The following is a 22,900-nucleotide window of genomic DNA, read 5'->3' on the forward strand; positions in this document are numbered from 1 at the left end:
GTTAATAAACACATTATAAAGCAAATACCAGGACTAATGCGGTGTCACATCTCCAAAACAAACCTCAACTGCTCTGTTCAGACACTACACACTAACAACTGTGAAGCCACACACTGGTTATTCCTAACCCATCCTTGGCAGGGTATGGCTACCACAAGCAGTAGCACCACGCCAGCTTCCAAAGGGGGGCCCATGTGCTGTCCCAAGGCCATGAAGGTACCGTGAGCTGACAGCACACCAAGCATGCTCCACACAGGGTACAGAAGGTGACCCATGTGCTGTGTAACACCACAAACTGGCTGTTGGCTTGAGCACTCTATTCCCTCCTGCTTATAAAAATGACACCCAAGAGACATTCATAGCTGGGGTGCCCGACGACCTTCCCAACAGACCCAACCAGCAAGGAAAGGAACAATCCTACTTGGATGAAATAAAGACACGTCTTTCACCTGAGCCCACACTAAAACCTGCAGTACTCTGTGCTCCATATGCTCTCCTGGGAACACCTCAGAGGGAGCATGGGAGTAATAAAAGTAGATAAACAGAACCCAGCTTCAGTCACAGGAACACACACACTGGGAACAGCAAAGCTGGAGGGTCTCAGTCCTTGAGAAACAAAGGATGGGATTGTGAAGTGCACAGCCCTGACACGTCACCACCAAGCAGCCACCTCCCAGTCTCCAAACAGGACTTCAAACCACAGGCTTCAACACTTCACTAACACTGAACCAGCTGCAGGCTCAGCTGGCACTCGCCTGCGGCTCATCCCCTCTAGAGTCACAGAATCCCAGTCTGGTTTGGGTTGAAGGGACCTTAAAGCTCCTCCAGCTCCAACCCTTGTCACGGGCAGGGACACCTCCCACTAGAGCAGCTTGCTCCAAGCCCCTGTGTCCAACCTGGCCTTGAACACTGCCAGGGATGGGGCAGCCACAGCTTCTCTGGGCACCCTGTGCCAGCGCCTCAGCACCCTCACAGGGAAGAGCTTCTGCCTCAGAGCTCAGCTCAGTCTCCCCTCTGGCAGGTTAAAGCCATTCCCCTTGGCCTGTCCCTACATCCCTTGTCCCAAGCCCCTCTCCAGCTTTCCTGCAGCCCCTTCAGGCACTGGAGCTGCTCTCAGGTCTCCCCTTCAGGAGCCTTCTCTTCTCCAGGCTGACCCAGCCCAGCTCTCTCAGCCTGGCTCCAGAGCAGAGCTGCTCCAGCCCTCACAGCAGCTCCGTGGCCTCCTCTGCACTCACTCATGCAGATCCAGAGGAGGCCATGAAGGCGACCAGATGATTTTTAAGCCAAAAAGGTTCTTCTCTAACCATGTCACCTCCCTCATGCACAATCCATGTGGAGGTAAAGATCATGTCTCTGACTGGCACAAGCACATCTCCATCACCCATGTCCATTCTGCAGCCCAATACACCCAAACTCACCCCATCCTCCGGGCTGGCACCGGGGTGCTTTTCACACGCTTCCAAGCGGAGCCATCACTCCTGACAGTTGCTGAAGACCTGAAAGAAAAAGTTGGTGGAGCCACCCCTGTGCACTTCACAGGAGGAGTCACATCCAAAGCCCTGCAGGTTCCCAGCACCAGCGAAGGAGTTGCCATGGATATCCCGTGCTGTGCAAACACTCTAATCCTGTGCCCGGTCAAGTGCTGGGCACAAACCACCGAGTCAGCTGGGAAGAGCCTGACACTGTGCTCTGCAGCACAGCCCAGCATCACCCAGCGCTGCAGGGAGCAGCCCTGAGGACACTGAGGCAGGACCTGAGCGTGCGCCCAGCAGCAGGAGGCTCAGTGTCCTCCCAGGCAGCTCTGCTGAGGCCTGGTACCACACCTGAGAGGCAGGCCAGGGAGAGCAGCAGCTGCTGCTCCTTAGCAGAGCACACAGCCACCGCGCTGCACAGCCGTACGGACTGACAGCCTGAGAACAAAGACCTTGTGCACTCAGATCAGCAGCTCAGGGAGGGGATCCTGCCCCTCTGCTGGGCTCTGGGGAGACCCCCCCCTGCAGCCCTGATCCAGCTCTGGGGCAGCAGCACAAGAGGGACGTGGAGCTGTTGGAGCGAGTGCAGAGGAGGCCATGGGGATGCTGCAAGGGCTGGAGCAGCTCTGCTCTGGAGCCAGGCTGAGAGAGCTGGGCTGGGTCAGCCTGGAGAAGAGAAGGCTCCTGAAGGGGAGACCTGAGAGCAGCTCCAGTGCCTAAAGGGGCTGCAGGAAACCTATGAGGGAGCTTTAAGGTCCCTCACACCCACACCAGTTTGTGACTCTGTGCAAGGCAGGACTGCTGGGCAGACACATGCGATAACTCCTCCCCAACACACACAAGCCAGCCAATGCTCTCACACTGCAAACATTCCATCATTGTGCAGCCCTGTCTGCTCCACGATGACACCTGCAAGCAGCAGCAGCCCCAGCAGTGCTGCAGTGTCACACGGGGATGAGAACATCACCTGGTGACAGCAGGAGGCCGGGAAGACAGAGAGCAACACACCACACTGCCAAACAGCTTTGGAGCAAGCCCAGGCTTGCAAAGATGATGCAAGTCGTGCGAGTGCCTGGAATAAGACCAAAGGAGGAGATGTAGAATCAAAGAATGGTTTGGGTTGGAAGGGACCTTAAAGCTCCTCCATCTCCAACCCCTGCCACGGCAGGGACCCCTTCCACTAGAGCAGCTTGCTCCAAGCCCCTGTGTCCAACCTGGCCTTGAACACTGCCAGGGATGGGGCAGCCACAGCTTCTCTGGGCACCCTGTGCCAGTGCCTCAGCACCCTCACAGGGAAGAGCTTCTGCCTAAGAGCTCAGCTCAGGTCTCCCCTCTGGCAGGTTAAAGCCATTCCCCTTGGCCTGGCCCTACAGTCCCTGAGGAAGAGTCCCCCTCCAGCATCCTTGTAGTCCCCTTCAGACACTGGAAGCTGCTCTGAGCTCTCCACGCAGTTTCTCTTCTCCAGGCTGAACAGCCTCAATGCTCTCAGCCTGGCTCCATACAGGAGGTGCTGCAGCCCCTGCTCATCCTCGTGGCCTCCTATGGACTTGCTCCAACAGTTCATGTCCTTATGTTGGGGACACCAGCACTGCACACAGTGCTGCAACGGGGGTCTCACAAGAGTAGAGGGGCAGGATCCCCTCCCTGACCTGCTGCTCATGCTCTGGGGATGCAGCCCAGGATACAGAACATTTCTTGTGCTCTTACCCCATTGCTGCCACTGCCAGTGGCTCATGTCTGCCCCATGGTACCATGCTTTCAGTTTGCATCTTTACTTGTGAGGTTGATTCCTGCATCTCCTGAAGGCTCAGCACTGGCCTGTGTGAGTCAGCAGTCACTGACTGCACAGCAAGCAGCACGTCCAGCTTTATTATCCTCCATCCCTAATCCTGCTGAGCATCCTGCTGCCCTCAGACACTGACCCATGAATCAGTCATCATTAAACACGCTTTTCACCCTAAACCAAACCAGTGCTGATACCAAGTGTAGCAGGATCCCTGCCAAGGTGCCACAGGAATGACTGCAAGCATTGAACAGCATCATGAAGACGACCTGAAGGGAAATTTAACACCTGCAGTGAGGTCACGTTTTGGAGCACTATCCCATTTAGGGGACAAACCTCCAGGCTGTTGCAGCAGGACGAGCTCCTGCCCTCTGACAGCAGCCTGGGGCTGCCACCATCTCAGGGTGATGACAGAGTTGCTGGCCACGAGCAGCAAAGGGTTCTGCTATCACCACACACTGAAGTTACCTCAAATCACCCAAGCACATTCCAATGCAATTCATGAAAAGCACAGAACAATACAGGAAACTCAACAGTCTGACTTGCTGCAAAACGAATCAACCTACAGGTGATGGAAGCACAGGTTGTTAAGGAGCAATGAACTCTGCACATAGTGCTGGCTGGAAACTCCTCTTGAGGAGGAGCTCGGGTATGTTAAAGGGTTACTGCAAGGGAAAACCCAGCAGGTTTCTCACATTACTTCTGACAAGAAGGCTCAGCTCCTTCACCAGTGATTCACTGTGGCACCAGAGCGACAAGCACAAACTGAAACCTGTAACTGGAGCAAGCAGGGTCAGAGCTGAATTCCTATTACCCTGGCAAGGAACAGGCGTAGGAGCTACAGCCGCAGGGAAGCGATGCCATCACCTCGGTGTGCCGGGGCCAGCCATGCCAATGGACACAGCCCCAGGCTGATGGCAGTGTCTGGGGGGAGCAGCAGCCACCCCACGCAGCCCTGGGCTGCGACAGGCAGAGCTGACACAGCACCAGCACACAGGGAGCAGCACAGGACCAGAGCACTGACCCTCCCCTGCCCCTGCAGTGGACGGGACAAAGGCTGCAGCAAAGGTGGAACCACACCGACAGGTTCTCCAGCAACTAAAGCTGGAGCAATTGAGCCCAGAAGGGTGAGAGGCACCTTCCTCTCCATAAAGAGCCCAGCAGCTGAGCCCACAAACATGCTTCAGGAGCTACAGCTGCAGTGTGACAGTTCACAGTGCAGATCACCTTGAGACAGCAAGACAGGCTGGGGTCACAGTGCACTGAGCCACAGGCACTGCCCCGCTCAAAGCTTCAGCTCTGCGCAGGACAAACCAGTTACTTTGCTACAGTTCCACCAAATGAAGCATTTGGGTCAGTACATTTAAGATTGTATGGGTGGAAATAAAGCATCAAGACATTTGACAGCTCTTGTGCTGCTGGGACGTGCCAGGCCTGGCTGGAGCTGAGCAAGTGCCGTGTCCCCAGTGACAGAAAGGAGGCTCCTCAGGAACAGGCAAAGGATGAACAAGAATGGAGAGCAAAGTGCCATGGGGATAAAGTGAGCGTCAGGAGAAAACGGGGTGAGAGGGAACAGAGATTGTTTAAAACAAGGAGCTCAAAGTCACCATGCAGCTATGGGGCTGTCCTCAAAACCTGCGCGCTCCAGCACCCCAAGGATGGCCAACAGAGAAGGACAGGACATCCTTCCAGTACTTAAAGGGGCTGCAGGAAAGCTGGAGAGGGGCTTTGGACAAGGGATGTAGGGACAGGCCAAGGGGAATGGCTTTAACCTGTCAGAGGGGAGACCGAGATGAGCTCTTAGGCAGAAGCTCTTCCCCATGAGGGTGCTGAGGCACCAGCACTGGGATTCACTGATACTCAGCTGCTCCTACGCCTGCGGAGGGAGCAGCTATTACAGAAATCATTCTAGGAAAGCCTCTCTCCTCATTTTATAATGTACAAACTAAATAGAAGGAAACATTTTACCCCCGAGGGTTGTCCAGCACTAAACAGGGGCCCCCAGAGGCTGCATAGCCTCATACCTCAAAGGCATTCAAACCTCAGCAGCCTGGCTGGGGGGGCCTGGGTCAGAGGCTCTCAGAGGTCTCTTCTGGACATCCTCAACTCCTACACATCTCCAGTACTGGCAGCAGCTTCCAAGCTCCTTCCTGACCCCATCACCTCAGCTTTCAGCTGGAGTCTCAGGGCAAGCAGCAAGAAAAGCCCCACTGTGTCGTACTCGACCTTACAGCGCTCACCAAGGGTTAACCCAATGCCAGTGAAGAATGCTGCTCCGGGGAACACCGAGCACTCATCCCGGGATGAGCCCAGCAGAACCCAGACAAGGCAGCTAAAGCATTCCCCTGCTGAGGGCTCTTCAGACACCAATCCCTGGGTAAGGGGCTGAGGACCAAAGCCACAGGGAGCACAACACGAAACTCAAGCTTTGAAATCTGAGAAAGCTGCTTGGAGAAGACAATGCTCACCTGGAGCATCCATCACAAGAGCCAATGTCAATCTGTGATGAATTAATACCTCAAGATCCTCTCTAATCTCCTTGAGAACACTTATCTGTTCAAGGTGATTAGATTCTCCTGGACAGGCTAATTACAGCTAATGATAACTCTGGGAGTGGCAGCCTGCCAGAGCAGCTCAGAAAGAGTTTGGATCCTGAGCAAGTCAAGTAGAGCAGTTGTGCCCTGTGAAACTGCCTCCCTGCACAGGCATCGCCGCGGGCATCACCTCTGCCCTGCAGGTTTCCAAGTCAGCCACAACCCTTGGTCAAAAACCAGCCTAAGAGGGACAGTCAAGGGCACTGCAATGGTCCCAGTGCGGGGACTGAACTCCTGCCGCTTAGCTTTGCTGACTGGGTGGGTTTGCTCAGCATGAGCAGTGCCCAGAGCATGGGGAAGCTGAAGTTCACTCCCAAAACTTAACCATAACCTGTGCTTACTTATGGGAACAAAGGCCTTGAGACCAGAGCAGGTTGGAAGAGGAAGGAGTTGCATCTCTTAGCAAGGAGCTACAACCTCACAGATGAGGACATTTACGGCCAGCCTGGAGTCAAGGAAAGAACCCAGTGATGGACGTGGAGACCCCAAACCAAATTTCACTGCTGGACCAAGAGGCACAGGAACAGTGTGTGGTGGTCTGGTGCAGAACATCAGGGTATTAAACCCCAGTGATCTCCTTGTCCTGAGTCCATTCCCAGAGGCCCCCAGCTCCAGCTCCTCCCATCCCTGTTCCACTCCAGTATTTACTTCAGAATTGAATGTCCAAGACCCTGCTGGGGAAAACCCAGGGAGGAGAATTCTCCTTCCCACAACCCCCTTGCTGTGTGACTCCTGGAGCTCCTCAAGCCACGTGCATCACTCCAGAGCAGGGTATTGCAGGGGGAAACTGCAAGAATTACTCAGCTGTTATCACTCTGCACAGCTTCAGAGCAGGGAATACAAAGTGAAAGCACATGACCTGCAGGGAAGCTTCAGTGGCAGTGGGAGTTGATGTCTTCATAGATTTACAAAGATACAGGAGGCTTTATACCATGGAATCACAGAATCCCACAATGGTTTGGGTTGAAGGGGCCTTAAAGCTCCTCCAGCTCCAACCCCTGCCACAGGCAGGGACCCCTTCCACTAGAGCAGCTTGCTCCAAGCCCCTGTGTCCAACCTGGCCTTGAACACTGCCAGGGATGGGGCAGCCACAGCTTCTCTGGGCACCCTGGGCCAGCGCCTCAGCACCCTCACAGGGAAGAGCTTCTGCCTAAGAGCTCAGCTCAGTCTCCCCTCTGGCAGGTTAAAGCCATTCCCCTTGGCCTGTCCCTACATCCCTTGTCCCAAGCCCCTCTCCAGCTTTCCTGCAGCCCCTTCAGGCACTGGAGCTGCTCTCAGGTCTCCCCTTCAGGAGCCTTCTCTTCTCCAGGCTGACCCAGCCCAGCTCTCTCAGCCTGGCTCCAGAGCAGAGCTGCTCCAGCCCTCGCAGCAGCTCCATGGCCTCCTCTGCACTCGCTCCAACAGCTCCATGTCCCTCTTGTGCTGCTGCCCCAGAGCTGGCTCAGGGCTGCAAGGGGTCTTCCCAGAGCACAGCAGAGGGGCAGGATCCCCTCCATGTCCTGCTGCTCACACTCGTTTGGAAAAATACACTCCATTTGGAAAGAAACACTTCAATTGGAAGCTTTAATTCAGCAGAACTTCCCTGTGAAACCAAGCAGGCAGCAAAGAGGCATCACATGAGGCTGCGAGAGCCCCAGTGAGCAGCTCCTGCTGCCCACACACACCAAAGGGAGCTCCCGATGGGCTGAGCTCAACTCGCTCAACAAACAAACCCACCAGGGATCTCCACCAGGCAACGTGCTGGGCTGCTCCCCCAAGCAAAGCTCAACAGCGAGCACTCAAACAAAACCCACAGCTTCATCTGCAACTACAGCAACACGCACCAGGAGCCACTCGGGCAGCACGGCACAGCTTATGCAATGAAGATGATTTCAGCACATGAGCAAAGGGAGGTTTCTATCAGCTAGTCCCGAAGAGCCAACAGAGGAACGAGCCGGGGTGTCTGCCAGGGCAACCACCTCCCAAACTCGAGCTGTTAGAGGTGTCAAAAGCCAGGGAGGCACAGCGAGGGCAGCACTGAACCTGCAAAGCCTTTAGCAGCACAGGCAGAAGAAGGGACTCCTGGCACACACCTTCTGAGCTGGGCTGAGCCCAAAGACCCAGGAGAAGGGACAACAGAGCAGCAAGAGACCTTTCCAGAGTCATTCCTTGAACTCTCTGCACTCAAGTCAAACAAGCAGCAGTCTCCACGGCCGCTCACATGCAAGAGAACACATTGGAAGAGCTCCAGCCCAATACCTGGAGCTATCTTGCTCCTGTCATTACCGGAAGGTGTAATTACAACACAGAGCAGTGTGAGCTGGCAGGGGCGGGCACGGCCACCAGTGAAGAGCAGTGGTTTTGAAGAGCATCACAGAGGCTTTATTCCATCCATGAGAAACTTTCACCGTGCGCTGTATCTCCGTGCTCCCGACTCACAACCACATTCACTCAGCTCTCATGGAGCCAGGGCTGAGAAGGCAGCACAGACACCTCCAGCACTGCTCTCCCCCAGCAGCTGCTGAAGGCTCCACGATGCAGAGCAGCTCCAACCCCTTCACATGCTGCTCACAATCATTTCCTTGGGTGTTTGTGTTTGTTGTTTCAGCCTAAAACAGGTCAAATGGTCTTAAAATAAACCCGGTCGTTCCGATCTAAAATAATTGGGGGGGAAAGCCACTTGTTTGCTCATGGCTGACTTGGCAGCAACACAGAACAAGAAATACTCTGACACGGGCTCAAGTGGAGCATTAGAACTTCCCCAACCCTCCCAAGACAGTGCTGCTGGTGCATACCTGGACTAGTTCGAGAGCATAAGCATACCAGAAGGGATTAGAAGGGAATTAGCCAAACTGCTCCGAGGGAACCACATTCTCAGGTGCATTACAGGGCGTTCTTGTTGGGCTGGAGATTGGGGGGTGGGATTTAAACAAGTCCAAGTAGAAAAACACACCACTGACCTCCTGCCCACAGCCTGCGTGCAGGACACCGGTCCCAGGTGTCCCTTTAGAGCTGCAGGGGTTTACATTAACACCTGACAAGCTCCAGGATCTGCTTCAGGCTGGAGCACAGAGGGGAGCAGAAGATTAACTCTGTGCCCGGAGGATAAACAGCTTCTTACAGAGCTGAACTTGCTCAGGGGGTTCGGTCCTTTAGAGGCGCATTATTTTATAAAGCTGTGACCATCACTAACACCCTTGCTCTGGAACAGAGCCGACACACACTCCACAACACCGAAGGTGACAGAGCACTTGTGCTCCAAGTGACACGAATAAACGGGATCCTGCCAACACGGTAACACCCCCAAACCCCTACAACACCAACACGTTTACGTTTGGCCGGCTGAGCGCAGACAGGCAAGGAAAAGCACTAAGACAACACCGCTTTGGATCAGCCCTCACAGCCCCGGTCCCTGCGGCACCACCGCCCCACAGCCTGTCCCAAACCCATCCCCTGCAGCAGCGGGGGGAAGCGGGGCAGGACCTGGGAGTCACCACGAAGCGCTGGAACCTCCCTCCTGGCCCCAACCCCAGCGCCACGGCCCCTTCCCGCGGGACACGGCCACGGGGATGGTCCAGCCCCGGCGGAAGGAACCTCAGGGGACAAACACAGAGCAGCGCTGGCGGTGCCGGTGCTGGCGCCGGTGGCTCCGGCCGCGGAAGGTGGGGGGGGGGGAAATGGGGACCGGGACCGCAGCCGCTGCAGCAGCGGGAGGCGGAGGGACGGGGCTGAACGGGGCGGCCCATGCCGGGGGCGCGGAACGAGCAACCCGGGCGGAAAGGCTTCGATCACAGCAGAGGCGAGGCACGACCCGGACCCGGACCCGGACCCGCACCCGCACCCCCAAGGGGTTCACCCCGCACAGGCCGCGCCAGGCCCCGCTCCGGCCCGCGGTACCTGTAGTAGCTGAGCAGCCCGTTGCTGAGCACGAACCAGCGGCGCTGGTAGCCCTTCAGGTAGTTGGTCCACTTGAAGAGCCAGCCCTTGTAGGTGTCGGAGCCCGGCGCGGCGGGCGGGCCCGGCTCGGCGCTCATGGCCGGCAGGTCCCGGCGGGCCAGGCAGGGCACGGCGCTGAGCAGCGAGACCAGCCCGCGGGTGCCGCTGCCGCACGGCGCCGCCGCCTTCCCCATAGACCCGCCGCGCTCCGCCAGGGGGCGGTGCCGCCGGCACGTGACGCGGTGGGAGGGGGGGGGGGGGGCGGCGCGGGCGCCCCCTGGCGGCGGGGCGGGAAAAGACCCCGCCGCCATTTCATGAGGCGCGCCCGGGCAGTGGGGGGGGGACGGGGACCCACAGCCCCTAACGGAGCCCCCCGGCCAGCCCTGGCTGTGCCCTTGCCCCAACACCTCTCTAATACTGATGCGCGGATTGACTCCACAACTCGTTAAAGTTGTAAAGCAGGTATGCTTTTATTCAGCTCTGAGACGCACGGGGACAATTCCTCAAAGTATGCGTGCCTCAGTGTTGTTTCCATCTACATTTATTCTCTAAAGTTATATATATTCATAAGGTTGCACAACACGCCTATACGTATTCATGTCCTATCCCCGCTTCGGATTATAATGAGCCAGAAGGTCCTCTGCACCTGCGCAGTGCCCCCTCTGGTCATGGGCAGGGGTCTCAAGATGAAGTAACTGAGTCTTCCTCCTGTGGGTAGGGGTCTTCAAGATGAAGTAAATGAGTCTTCCTCTTCTTGCACTTTTCACCTTTTTTAGTCTTTATGTGTGGTCTTAGAGTTTGGTCAGTGTCCCAGCCGTAAATCCTCTACTTCTCCCCTTTATCAGTAGATTCAGGCGTCTGCTTATCAACAGGACCGGAGGTCTCTGTTCTGCTTAGCAGGCATTTACAACAGATAGTCCTTTTGTTTAAACAAATTCCTCTAACCCCCTTGTATAACCCCCCTTGAGGCTTCAGTTCGCGTTGTGGTAAAAGCACCTCAGCCCCTCTGCTGCAGGGGGAGCGGAGGCAGAGGGCAGGCAAGGAGCGGGGCCCGGCAGCTCCAGCGGCACTGCCCTGTGCTGGGCAGGGAGCTGCCAGGAAGGGCCCTGGAACCAGGGGTGCAGAAACACCTGGAGCCGGCTGCTGAAATACCGAGGGGAGCGGAGGAGCCTGGGGGGTGAGGCCGGGGAGCCCAGCTTCCCCAGGGAGGGCGGGCACAGGACACAGCGCTGCACGCGCCCTGCCCGGTTCAGAGGAGTGCAGAGCTCTGCGCCGTGAACCATAGAATAGTTCGGGTTGGGCAGGACCTTGAACACCTCCAGGGATGGAGCATTCATAGCTTCCCTGGGCAACCCATTCCAGTGCCTCACCACCCTTACAGGAAAGAATTTCCTCCTCATATCCAATCTAAACTTCCCCTGTTTCAGTTTTAACCCATTACCCCTTGTCCTGTCACTACAGTCCCTAATGAAGAGTCCATCCCCAGCATCCCTATAGGCCCCCTTCAGATACTGGAAGCTGCTCTGAGGTCTCCACGCAGCTTCTCTTCTCCAGGCTGAACAGCCCCAACTTTCCCAGCCTGTCTCCATACAGGAGGTGCTCCAGTCCCTGATCATCCTCATGGCCTCCTCTGGACTTGTTCCAACAGTTCCATGTCCTTTTTATGTTGAGGACACCAGAACTGCACACAATGCTCCAGGTGAGGTCTCACGAGAGCAGAGCAGAGGGGCAGGATCACCTCCTTCGACCTGCTGGTCACGCTCCTTTTGATGCAGCCCAGGATACGGTTGCTTTCTGGGCTGCAAGCGCACACTGAAGCCGGCTCATGTTCAGTTTCTCATCAACCAACACCCCCAAGTGAAGGTGCTGCAGAGATGGGAGAGGAAGGGAGCGAAAGCACTGGAGCCGTGCCCTGCAGGAGGGACAGGCTGCAGTGTGCTTGGGGCATCCCCCACTGCAGAGCAGGGATCTGCACCCAACGGGCACCGTCTGCTGCCCGGCTGAGGGACAGGCTTGGACAGGCAGCAGGACACGAGCTGGGCTGTGCCACGTCCCACCTTGGGCTGCTCCTAACTGCAAACTGCCCCGTCAGCACTTGTGCCACTTCTGCCCCTGCTGAGCCACGTCCTGCAGCATCCTCCTGCACAAAGGGGCACGGCCTCTCAGAGCCACACAGCAGAAACCCTGCCAGGTGAAGGGACTCATCCTGCCCCCAGGAACAACTTCATTGCCACCTTCAGTAAGAACACAAGCGTGGAGAAACTGAAGCGAAGGCGACAGGGCAGGAACCTGCCCTCCTGGCCCAGTGCCTCCATCAGGAGACATCCTCCTCCCTGCAGAGGCAGCAAAGCCAGACCTCGAGTGGTGAGACCTGTCTTCATGCCACTGCTCCAACATGCTCCAGCTATGAGGGGCAGCCCCAGCCCTAGAGCCCGCAATGCACCTGCTCTCTCAAATCTATTGCTTTGCCTGGAGGCGCTCAGTCCCAGCAGAGCCAGCAGCTTTGCCAGGAGGAAGGAGAATAGATTTTGTGCTTTATTTCTTGCCCTTCTTGCCCTTCTTGCCCTTGCCTTTCTTCTTTTTTGGCCTGTAGAGGCGCCGGACCAAGTAGCCTTTCCAGAGGGCCTGGATGCGGGCAGCAGCGCGGTTCTTGGTGGTCAGCTCCTTCAAAGCCTCCTCCTCCTTCTCCCGAAGCATCTTGCGTTCCTCCTCGATCTGGGTGTACTCCTGGAGAAGCAGAGCGTGTTTCTCTGTCAGCAGGGACAGCTGGGCCTTCTCCTCGGCATAGGCAGCATCAACCTCCTCATACTCAGCCTAGCAAGAGAGCACATACCAGGTACAGCAACTGTGAGAGCCTTCAGCAGCTCCTCCCTGTACATCCCTAGGTAAGGGCTCCTAAACCCATCCCAAAAGCAAGCAGAGCCACAACTGGGAGCAGAGCTGAATCCTTCCAAAGGGACTCAAAAAGTGCCCAGTACCCAGGGAACTCCCTGAGACACCAGGTCCTCATGGTACTCTCATCATTCTCCGTGTTGCATCCACCCTCAGCTGGGACGAGCAGGTCAGAGCCCCTCCTGCAGATGCTCTGCACAGAGCCATGTATCACTGTGGGTAAGGCTGAGCCTGAGCTACCAGCTCTGCTGGGAAGGTGTTTAGATGAGCGGCTCATCTGCTCTTCATCGCTGAGAGCATGTGAAAAGCCAGGCCACGGCAGCCTGGGAAAGGCAGTTTCCATGGTGGCACTGCCCTCCCAAGCTCAGCAGCAGTTTATGCCTTTCTTAATGGTCTTGAGGAAGCCACAGGGAGAAGGAAGATCAGGGGAACCAACTGAGTGGATGTGTGGTGCCTTAGTGAGTTCTGCCTCTAACATGCTGTGACATGGTGCCACCCAGCAGGAAACAACCTCAGTGCTAAACCCCTGCCAAGAGGGACCATCTCCTACAATTAGCAGCCAGCTTTTAAGCCCCTCCCCACATTTGGCTTTGTCAGTAATCCAGCAGCTTTTCTCCATCTCCAAAAAGAAGGTGAGAACAGGAAAACAAGCAGGGCCTTCTCAGAGGTGAGGTTGGAGGTGCTGAGTGCCCCTTAGCCTGCTGTGGTTCAGCTGGAACCAGCGGTATGCAGCCTGTTCGGTGTCAGCACATCTCCCTGGGGTGCCAGCAGAACCAGGAGTGTGATTTGGACAGCAGGCAGGCCTGAGGAGGGAAGCCACCCTGCCCCATGGCAGCAGGTGGATGTGTGTGACAGAACGTGGCAACCCTTTTGCTCCAAATACAGTGGGATTTAGCAGCGGGTAACTGAAAGTCAAAGCAGCTGAGACCTCCTGAACACACAGGTGGGACAAACATAAAGCCTGTGCTGCTTCTGGATGGAGAGCTGCCCCTCACTTCCACAGCCACCCGTGTAGAAGCCACGTGTCCATGTGGGCAGGAATCCACCTGAACTCATCACCTCCTGGGGGAGCACAGCACTGAAAGCAGATACCTGTTTTTCTGCCATGTCTGTGTCGTATTTCTGGACCCAGTTCCAAATTTCCATCTCCAGTCGGCACTTCCTCTGAAACAAAAGACAAGTTCCTTGCAGGGACCTGAACCCTGGGAAAGAGTAGCCTGAGCTAGAGAGCAGGGAAGCTTTGAGCACCAGCACATGGGAGTGTAACCCCTCCTCCTTGTGGCAAGCTTCCTCCAGCTGACACACACCCTGCGCGCCCTCCTTTGGGATTCTCATGGGATATTCCCTGAGGCCAAAAGGGCCTTATTTGGTTTACAGCTTGGAGCCAGGGTTTGAAACACATCTAAAAGGTGTATTCTGCAGCAGGGGATGAACATGCCTGATGGAATGTGGCAAGTCATCGACAAACTGGGGCAACCACCCTCAAATCAAAGCAATAGAACTGCTAAACATGGAAATGAGACAGAAAGCTCAGAAAATTGTGCTTTTTAAAACAAAGAGGTGATTCTAGCTGAAATACTGCAGGCTATACTGCAGTTACCAGATACATCAGTTTACCCCTGTGTTCCACGGAACCATCAAGGGAAAGGTCAGCTAGAGCCCAGCACAAGTGCTTCCCGTATGGCAGTGACCCAGGGTGTCCCACAGGCTCCCAGGCCATCATGAGGTCACACCTCAGCTATTTAAACCACAAGTGCAGTCTTGGGCCACGCAGGGCTAGAGGATGTCCTAAGGAGGGGGAAAAGAGACTTGTGGGGTCAGGAAATGAGCCTGCCTGAGCATTGGAATGAGCTGAGCAACTCCCCAGCAAACACTGCGGTGCCCGGCAGCCTTGGAAGCAGCTGCCTGGTAAAACCACTCCACTAAAGGAGGTGAAAATGCAGAGATTTGGGAATTGTACTTTGTCAGTGCCCAGCCCCACTGCCAGCCTGCATGGTTCAAAGCAAGAGTGAAAGAGAATCCCATTGCATATGTGTGCTACCCTGCACTTGTTTGGAATAAATACCCACCAAGAGCAAGCTGAGGGGGAATAACGCCCCTTTTCCAGCTATCAATTCTCTGTGTCACCAGCATGTCCTGCCCACTGCTCCTGTTTCCTCCTCCTGCATCTGCTCAGCACTGAGATAAATTACATTTCCCGCTCATTTGACTCAACCACATCCTTGGCTTGTGTCTTCAGCTGAGAGCCAGGCAGATCAGGAGCTGTTCAGCTCCCAGAATCAGCTGTGCTCAACCTTGAACACTACATCACCTCTAAAGATGGCTTTATTCATAAATCAGAGAATCATAGAATCCTTCGGGTTGGAAAGGACCTTAAGATCATCCAGTTCCAACCCCCCTGCCATGGGCAGGGACACCTCACACTAAACCATGCCACCCAAGGCCTCGTCCAACCTGGCCTTGAACACTGCCGGGGACGGAGCAGTCACAACTTCCTTGGGCAACCCATTCCAGTGCCTCAGCACCCTCACAGGAAAGAATTTCCTCCTTATATCCAATCTAAACTTCCTCTGTTTAGGTTTGAACCCGTTACCCCTTGTCCTGTCACTACAGTCGTTAATGAAGAGTCCTTCCCCAGCATCCCTATAGGCCCCCTTCAGATACTGGAAGGCTGCTCTGAGGTCTCCATGCAGCCTTCTCTTCTCCAGGCTGAACAGCCCCAACTTTCTCAGCCTATTTTCATACAGGAGGTGCTCCAGCCCCTGATCATCCTTGTGGCCTCCTCTGGACTTGTTCCAACAGTTCCATGTCCTTTTTATGTTGAGGACACCAGAACTGCACACAATGCTCCAGGTGAGGTCTCACGAGAGCAGAGCAGAGGGGCAGGATCACCTCCTTCGACCTGCTGGTCACGCTCCTTTTGATGCAGTCCAGGATACGGTTGCTTTCTGGGCTGCAAGCACACACTGCAGCCGGCTCATGTTCATTTTCTCATCGACCAACACCCCCAAGTCCTTCTCTGCAGGGCTGCTCTGAATCTCTTCTCTGCCCAACCTGTAGCTGTGCCTGGGATTGCTCCGACCCAGGTGTAGGACCTTGCACTTGGCATGGTTAAACCTCATGAGGTTGGCATCAGCCCACCTCACAAGCGTGTCGAGGTCCCTCTGGATGGCATTCCTTCCCTCCAGGGTATCAACCGAACCACACAGCTCGGTGTCATCGGCAAACTTGCTGAGGGCGCACTCAATCCCACTGTCCATGTCAGCAACAAAGATGTTGAACAAGACCAGTCCCAACACCGATCCCTGAGGGACCCCACTCGTTCCTGGTCTCCAGCCGGACATTGAGCCGTTGACCACAACTCTTTCCGTGCTGCCATCCAGCCAGTTCTTTATCCACCCAGTGGTCCATCTATCAAATTGATGTCTCTCCAATTTAGAGACAAGGATGTCGTGTGGGACAGTGTCGAACGCTTTGCACAAGTCCAGGTAGATGCCATCAACTGCTCTACCCCTGTCCATCAGTTCTGTAGCCCCATCATAGAAGGCCACCAAATTGGTCAGGCAGGATTTCCCCTTAGTGAAGCCATGCTGGCTGTCACCAAGCACCTTGTTGATTTTCATGTGCCTTAGCATGCCATCCAGGAGAATCCGCTCCAAGATTTTGCCAGGCACAGAGGTGAGACTGACTGGTCTGTAATTCCCCGGGTCATCCATTTTCCTCTTCCTGAAAATGGGGGTTATATTTCCCTTTTTCCAGTCATCGGGAACTTTACCTGACTGCCATGATTTCTCAAATATGATGGCCAGTGGCTTAGCAACTTCATTCGCCAGATCCTTCAGGACCCATGGATGGATTTCATCAGGTCCCAAGGACTTGTGCACATTCAGGTTCTTAAGATGGTCTCGAACCAGATCCTCTCCTACAGTGGGCCCAAGGTCTTCACTCTCACAGTCTCTTGGGTGGTGCGGTCAGAGCCTTTGCCAGTGAAGACGGAGGCAAAGAAGTCATTGAGAACCTCAGCCTTCCCCAAATCCAGGGTAGCCAGTTCTCCTGATGGCTTCCAGAGGGGGCCCACATTCCCCCTCCTCCCTTTTATTAAAGCCAAGTCTGTTTATTAAAGCCAATATTATGTCTATCCTGCTTACCCTGCACCAAACCCTTGTTTCTTTCACCTCTAGCCCTGCTGCTCTGCACCCTGCCCTGAGCCCAGGCTCCCTCCATGCTGTATGAAGGTGCTGAGGCAGCAGCAGCAGGAGGAGGTGAGGGAGCTGCTCTTGTTGCTGTCACTGCAGGGTTGCTTGCCACCAGAACCAGCAGAGCGTGAGGACAGTGCAGGTAAGCTCTGACAAACAGCATGTGCATCCTGGCAGCAGCCAGCAGGAGCTGAGCCACTGCTCACAGCAGCCAGACCTGACAGCAACACTCCAAGTTCTCCATCTCCTGTTCTAGAGCCCTCCTCCCGTTTACCTTCCTGAGCATCAGCTCAGATGCTCGGTGCTCCACCACAAGTGTAGTGAGTTGTCTCTGTAGCTGCTCAATGTCCTGCTGCAGCCCAGCACACCTGCTCTGGGAGGCTTGCAGCTCCACCTTCTGCTGGTTTTCCCCTTCCTCCTTGATCCTCTGCATGCTGATCTTGGAGTCTTTGGCCAGATCTTGAATTCTGGTTTTGAGGTCTTTGATCATGTTGTCCTTCTTGCTAATCTAGACCCAGAAAACAAGGGAAAGAAATACCATTGAGGAGCCCTGGTGAGGCATAAGCCTGGCAGGAGTATGGAACCCTTGTGAAGGCGCAGGAGATCCAAGGAGCCACCCTGCTGATGTGGCAGCAAGAGGGACCTGCAACTGCTGGCTAAGGGAACAGAGGTAGATTTACATGAGGTGCTCTGGAAAACTCCCCCTTCTGCTCCTCTGGGGTCCTGTTAATAAAAGCAGAGAATGAACAAACCAAGTGAGACCCACCAGCACTGTTGTCTGAGGAACACCCAAAAGCAGAGCCAGTGGAGCAAGCCCCATGGCTCCCTGGAGCTTTGGGTTAGCTCAGAGTGAGTGCCTGGGGGACACAGCTCAGTGTGCTGTGCTGAGCTGGGACCAGTGGAACACATTTATTCATGATGCCCTGGCCAAGCTGCACAACAAGATCTCAAATGTCTGGATCCGCAGATCCCCAAAGAGCAGAGGGAATGGGGAAAGCAGGTCCTGGCCTCCATTAGCACCATTCAGTGCAGCGAGCACATGACAAAACCTTCCCCTCTGTCCCCTCTGGCAGGAAGGAGAGAGAAAAGCACACGTAGGAAACAAAGCGGTGCTTGTCAGGAGCTCAGCCTTGGCTGTGCCACAGGGCTCGCAGCAGGAGCCTGGAAAATGCCCATTCACTGCTCCGTGCCTCAGCTGCCTGCCCTCAACAAACGGAGGGCTCCTCCAACCACACATGAACCGCCAGTGCTCTGAGGAAGCTGGGGTCACCACGCTGCAGCTCACAGCAATGATGTGCTTCAGCAGAATGAAGATAGAGCAGACATTAAAGATGGACTTCAATCAGAGCAATCTCTCCCTGGAATGACTTTTCCTCCTTTCAGCAGCAGTGAAGGGAGGCTTGTGCTGGCAGCTACAAACACCACCCCAGCAATTTGTGCCTGTCCTACAGCTCCTTTGAAACACGCTGACTTGTGTCACTCAAGTTGGATGGTGACAGCAGGTTCCAAACACACCAAATTCCAGTTTTAAAGTAATCTAACATGCAATAAGCATTTTCATTATATTTTCCATGAAAATAGTATTTTTTCTATTTAGGATCTGGGTTAGAAATCACTTCTGGGAACTTCTTCTTTAGGAATTGCAAGCAAGGGATGAGGTTTTAGCTTACCAAGTTTGGCTTCAGTTACACTGTGTTGGAAAACATACTCCTCCAATATCATACCTCATCCTCTCGCGTCTGAATTGCTGCTGCCAGCTTTGCCTGCAGGGCTGTGATTGCTTCAGCGTGCTTCTTAATCTGGAGGGAGATGTCTGCCACAAACTGGATCTTTCCTTCCTCTTCCACAGGACTAGTCAGGAGTCTCTCCAGCATGAAATTCCTGAACACCCCGAAGGCTCTGACAAACACTTCAGCTGGTGAGTCTGCCACCCCAGCTTTGGGTTTCAGAGCCTGGAGAAGTGAAGGGTTGGCCAGGAAGAGTCTCAGCACATTTCTAATGGAACATTTCAGGCTCTGCTCTAGAAAGCAGAGACGGCCCCGTTGTTCCTCAGCTTTCGTGGTCTCTTCCCCAGAGCTGGCAAGCAGGCACTCCATTTCCATGGAAAGCTCTTGCAGCTCCAGCAGGTTCTTTGTGATCTCAGGACCCAGCATATCAGCAAACCTATCGAGAGAGTCAATCACACGTGGGATCAAACTGCTCATCTCCAGCTTGGCAGCTGTCTCATCCAAAACATTCATGATTCTGTCTGTCTCCATGCTGTCAGGTTTCAGGTGACGAGGATCTAACATCTTCATGGCATTGAGTGTGATCTTTGCCTTCCTTGGCGATGCCATGCCCTTCACCAAGGGCTTGGTGCTTTGCTTCACATCCTGAGATGGGAATACATCTGGATCCCCTGTTGCCATGGCTCCAGTGGGTTGAGCTCTCTGAAGTTGTCAACGTGTGAGCCGAGTGCTTGGAAGTCTAGCAAGGGCACTACATCTCTTACATGAGGTGACAAAGATCAGTGAAGTCCCTCTGCTCCTGCTGTCACAGACTCCTCCTAGGATTTTCTCTCTGCAAGGAAAACAGTGACAGCATTAGAGAAACAGTGTAATTTGGGAGCACCTGGGAGTTTCAGCTGACACTGGCGCTCTCCCTGGGTCTAGGCATGGGGTCAGGACACGGGATCGTGCATCAGACGTGCTCTGTGCTCCAGAGGCTGTGGAACACCCACAGGAAGGGAGAAGAGTAATGGACTCCGGCTGTGAAGGGTGGCTGGGAGAAACCTCCAGCTGCTGGTGAGCAGCTGGAGGTGGAGATCACAGAGCCACAGAAACAAACAGGGTGGAAAAGCCCTTTAAGCTCATCCAGTCCAACCCTTACCCCAGCACTGCCGAGGCCACCAGCAACCCATGGCGCTGAGGGCCTCATCTGCACGGTGTGTGAACACTTGCAGGGACGGTGCCTGCCCCCCCCACGCCGCAGCTCTGCAGTCCCTAGGGAGCAGCCTGCAGGCCTCTGGGCCCAGTGCAGAGGGAACGGCAGGGCTCCCAGTGTGAAACCTCCATCCCTGCGGCCGGCAGTGCTGGAGGGAGGAGAGGGGAGCTGCATGCCTGGAGGGGAAAGAGGGGAGGAGCTGGGAACCAGGGAAACCCAGGGATCCGCGGCTAGGGGAGAGTTAGAGGAGGGGGGGGATGTGGCCTCCGGTGGGGAGAGCCCCGTGAGAGGGTCAGGAGGGCAGGGGAAGGCCTGAGAAGAGGCCTGGGGCCGCAGCGGCCCGAGGGGGGCTCGGGGTTATCTCGGCGGTGTCGGTCCCGGGCTGCCTCCAGCCCCTGCAGCGCACTCGGTCCCGGTCCTGCCCCGGCCCCGCTCGCCACGGCCCCGCTCGCACCCAGCCGCCTCCAGCGTCCTCCGGTTGCTCGGCAACCATCCGGGGCGGGGCCTCTCCCGACAGCCAATGGCGTGCGGCGTTTGCCGCTGTAATCGCTTGATGGACAGCGCCGCTGCCCAATGAGACCTCCCGTGAGGGGCCGGGGCCGCCATGTTGTGGCGCGGTGAGGCGGGGGCGCGGATCTCCCACCTCTGCAGTGGAGAAGCGGCATCAGGAGCAGTGTGTGAGCACGGCGGGGAGCGCGCAGCGCGCACAGTGCACAGTGCACAGCACACAGCATAGAGTGCACAGCACACAGTGCACAGCGCACAGCGCACAGCATAGAGTGCACAGCGCACAGCACACAGTGCACAGCGCACAGTGCACAGCGCACAGCGCACAGTGCACAGCGCACAGTGTAGAGTGCACAGCGCACAGCGTAGAGTGCACAGCGCACAGTGTAGAGTGCACAGCGCACAGCACACAGTGCACAGCGCACAGTGTAGAGTGCACAGCGCACAGCGTAGAGTGCACAGCGCACAGCGCACAGCGCACAGCATAAAGTGCACAGCGCACAGCGCACAGCGTAGAGTGCACAGCGCACAGTGTAGAGTGCACAGCGCACAGCGCACAGCGCACAGCATAAAGTGCACAGCGCACAGCGCACAGCACAGAGTGCACAGCGCACAGCATAGAGTGCACAGCGCACAGCATAGAGTGCGCAGCGCACAGCGCACAGCACACAGCGCACAGCACAGAGTGCACAGCGCACAGCGCACAGCGCACAGCATAGAGTGCACAGCGCACAGCGCACAGCACACAGCGCACAGCACAGAGTGCACAGCGCACAGCGCACAGCACACAGCGCACAGCATAGAGTGCACAGCGCACAGCGCACAGCATAGAGTGCACAGCGCACAGCACACAGCATAGAGTGCACAGCGCACAGCACACAGCGCACAGCGCACAGCATAGAGTGCACAGCGCACAGCATAGAGTGCACAGCACACAGCGCACAGCGCACAGCATAGAGTGCACAGCACACAGCGCACAGCGCACAGCATAGAGTGCACAGCACACAGCACACAGCATAGAGTGCACAGCGCACAGGGCACAGCGCACAGCGCACAGCGCACAGCATAGAGTGCACAGCGCACAGGGCACAGCGCACAGCGCACAGCATAGAGTGCACAGCGCACAGGGCACAGCACACAGTGCACAGCATACAGCAGACAGCGCGCAGAGCACAGCACACACCATACAGAGCACAGAGCACAGCGCACAGCACACAGCATAGAGCGCACGGCACACGGCGCACAGCGCGCAACACACAGCGCACAGCGCACAGTGCGCATAGCCTACAGCGCACACAGCAGCGCACAGCACACAGTACACAGCATACAGTGCACAGCACACGGCGCATAGGACACAGGACGCAGCGTTCCCGCTGGCTGCCCAGCAATGCACCCCTGACAGCCCCAAAATAGGCAGGAAAACAAATTTTATCCCCCCCCCCCCCCGAGGTTACGTTCGTGCGGACCCCATCCAGTGGCGACAGAGCAGAGCCAGGGCAGGGGCAGTGTGAGGGAGCCGGTGAGCAGGAGCCCTGGGGCAGTGCCACAGAGCCCGGGGAAGGGCCCGGCGGCTGTTGGGAAGATGGAGTCCTCCGGGGGAATCGGCAGCAGAGGCACACACAGCAGCCGCGGGGCACGGCACGGCCTCCGTGGGCTGGGAAAGAGCCTCAAGGTCATCCAGTCCAACCGTTCCCAGCCCTGCCAAGGCCACCACTGCCCCATGGCACTGGGGCCTCGTCTCCACGGGGTGTGAACACTTGCAGGGACGGTGACTGCAGCCCTGCCCTGGGCAGCCTGTTCCAATGCCTGAGCACCCTCTGGGGCAGGAATTGTTCCTCAGCTCCATCTAAACCTGCCCTGGGGCAGCTTGAGGCCGTTTCCTCTTGTCCCGTCCCTTGTTCCTTGGGAGCAGAGCCCAGCCCCTCCTGGCTCCATCCTATGGCCTGGAGATGGGACCAGCTGCCTGTGCCCCACGGCCTGCTCAAAGGGACAGGCTGGTCCTTGGGACATCCAGGGAGAGAGGACGGAAAGGTTGGAGCTGTGGGTCCCATCCAGACCTCCTCTAAAGCAGGGAAGAGCTGTGGAGCAGTGCTGCTCCTTCCCGGACTTGGGTAACTGCAGACATCCTGGCTCTGCAGGTGGGGACGGAGGTGACGGCAGTGCTCAGAGCAGCCTGACTGGTCCTGCAGCTTCACCCACCGCTCCCAGCCAGCAGCAGCTCCTCTGCCAGGGAGGCAGCCAGGTCCATGAGGGAGCTGCGTGACACATCACTGAACCTGCGTCAATCCCACCTCATCCAGGATGCAGGAAACTCAGATCCATCCTGGAACAATTGGCTGCATCTGAACCCACCGCACTGCATCACTGCCGGAGCCAGAGGTGCCCGAGGATCCCAACCACGTGTGCAGGGGAGAGCTGGGAGACGCTGGGTGCAGGCACATCCCTGTGTCCATGCCTGAGCTGGCACATGAGCGCCTGTGAGTGACCACCCGAACACCAGAGACCTCCCTGGCCCCATCTGGGCTTTCTCCCAGCACTGAACCTCTCACCAGAGCTGCATCCATCTCCACTGCAGCAATGGGAAGCGAAGCTCAGCACGTGGGTGCTTGGAAGGCCGCG

The 22,900-nt window shown here is 56.2% G+C and overlaps 2 protein-coding genes across 4 annotated transcripts in view; both read right to left on the minus strand.

Annotated features, from left to right (window-relative positions):
- Window positions 1-9,973, minus strand: part of OSBP2 (oxysterol binding protein 2) — an 80,373-nt gene extending 70,400 nt beyond the window's left edge. Inside the window, exons 1-2 of one of the 2 annotated variants that reach the window (XM_062626073.1) lie at window positions 9,726-9,973; window positions 1,419-1,496 (exon numbers count right to left, since the gene is read on the minus strand). In XM_062626073.1, coding sequence (XP_062482057.1) covers window positions 1,419-1,496; window positions 9,726-9,958 — 311 coding nt within the window. In that variant the 5' untranslated portion in view covers window positions 9,959-9,973. The remainder of the gene's footprint in view (window positions 1-1,418; window positions 1,497-9,725) is intronic. The other variant, XM_062626074.1, reaches the window with a different exon arrangement.
- A 2,302-nt stretch (window positions 9,974-12,275) lies between these two features.
- On the minus strand, window positions 12,276-19,303 carry IQCD (IQ motif containing D). 2 transcript variants are annotated; one of them, XM_062626080.1, is made up of 4 exons: window positions 18,577-19,303; window positions 17,127-17,360; window positions 13,749-13,820; window positions 12,276-12,578 (listed from the first exon to the last, which is right to left on the minus strand). In XM_062626080.1, exons 1-4 carry the CDS (start codon window positions 19,258-19,260, stop codon window positions 12,300-12,302), a joined length of 1,269 nt encoding a protein of 422 aa, XP_062482064.1. In that variant the 5' UTR covers window positions 19,261-19,303; the 3' UTR covers window positions 12,276-12,299. The 2 variants fall into 2 exon arrangements, with proteins under 2 accessions (XP_062482064.1, XP_062482065.1); XM_062626081.1 differs by lacking the exon at window positions 13,749-13,820.
- Window positions 19,304-22,900: the final 3,597 nt, after the last annotated feature.

Source organism: Pezoporus occidentalis, unplaced genomic scaffold (assembly GCF_034315485.1).
Source record: "Pezoporus occidentalis ecotype Australia unplaced genomic scaffold, CSIRO_AGI_Poc_V1 ctg289, whole genome shotgun sequence".
Lineage (NCBI taxonomy): Eukaryota > Metazoa > Chordata > Aves > Psittaciformes > Psittacidae > Pezoporus > Pezoporus occidentalis.

Coding starts and splice junctions, on each gene's coding strand:
- IQCD (XM_062626080.1), bottom strand. CDS start 19,260: ATGGCAACAGGGGATCCAGATGTATTCCCATCTCAGGATGTGAAGCAA. Junction 17,361..18,576: donor TTCAGACGCGAGAGGATGAG/GTATGATATTGG, acceptor TTCTGGGTCTAG/ATTAGCAAGAAGGACAACAT. Junction 13,821..17,126: donor CTGAGCTGATGCTCAGGAAG/GTAAACGGGAGG, acceptor CTTTTGTTTCAG/AGGAAGTGCCGACTGGAGAT.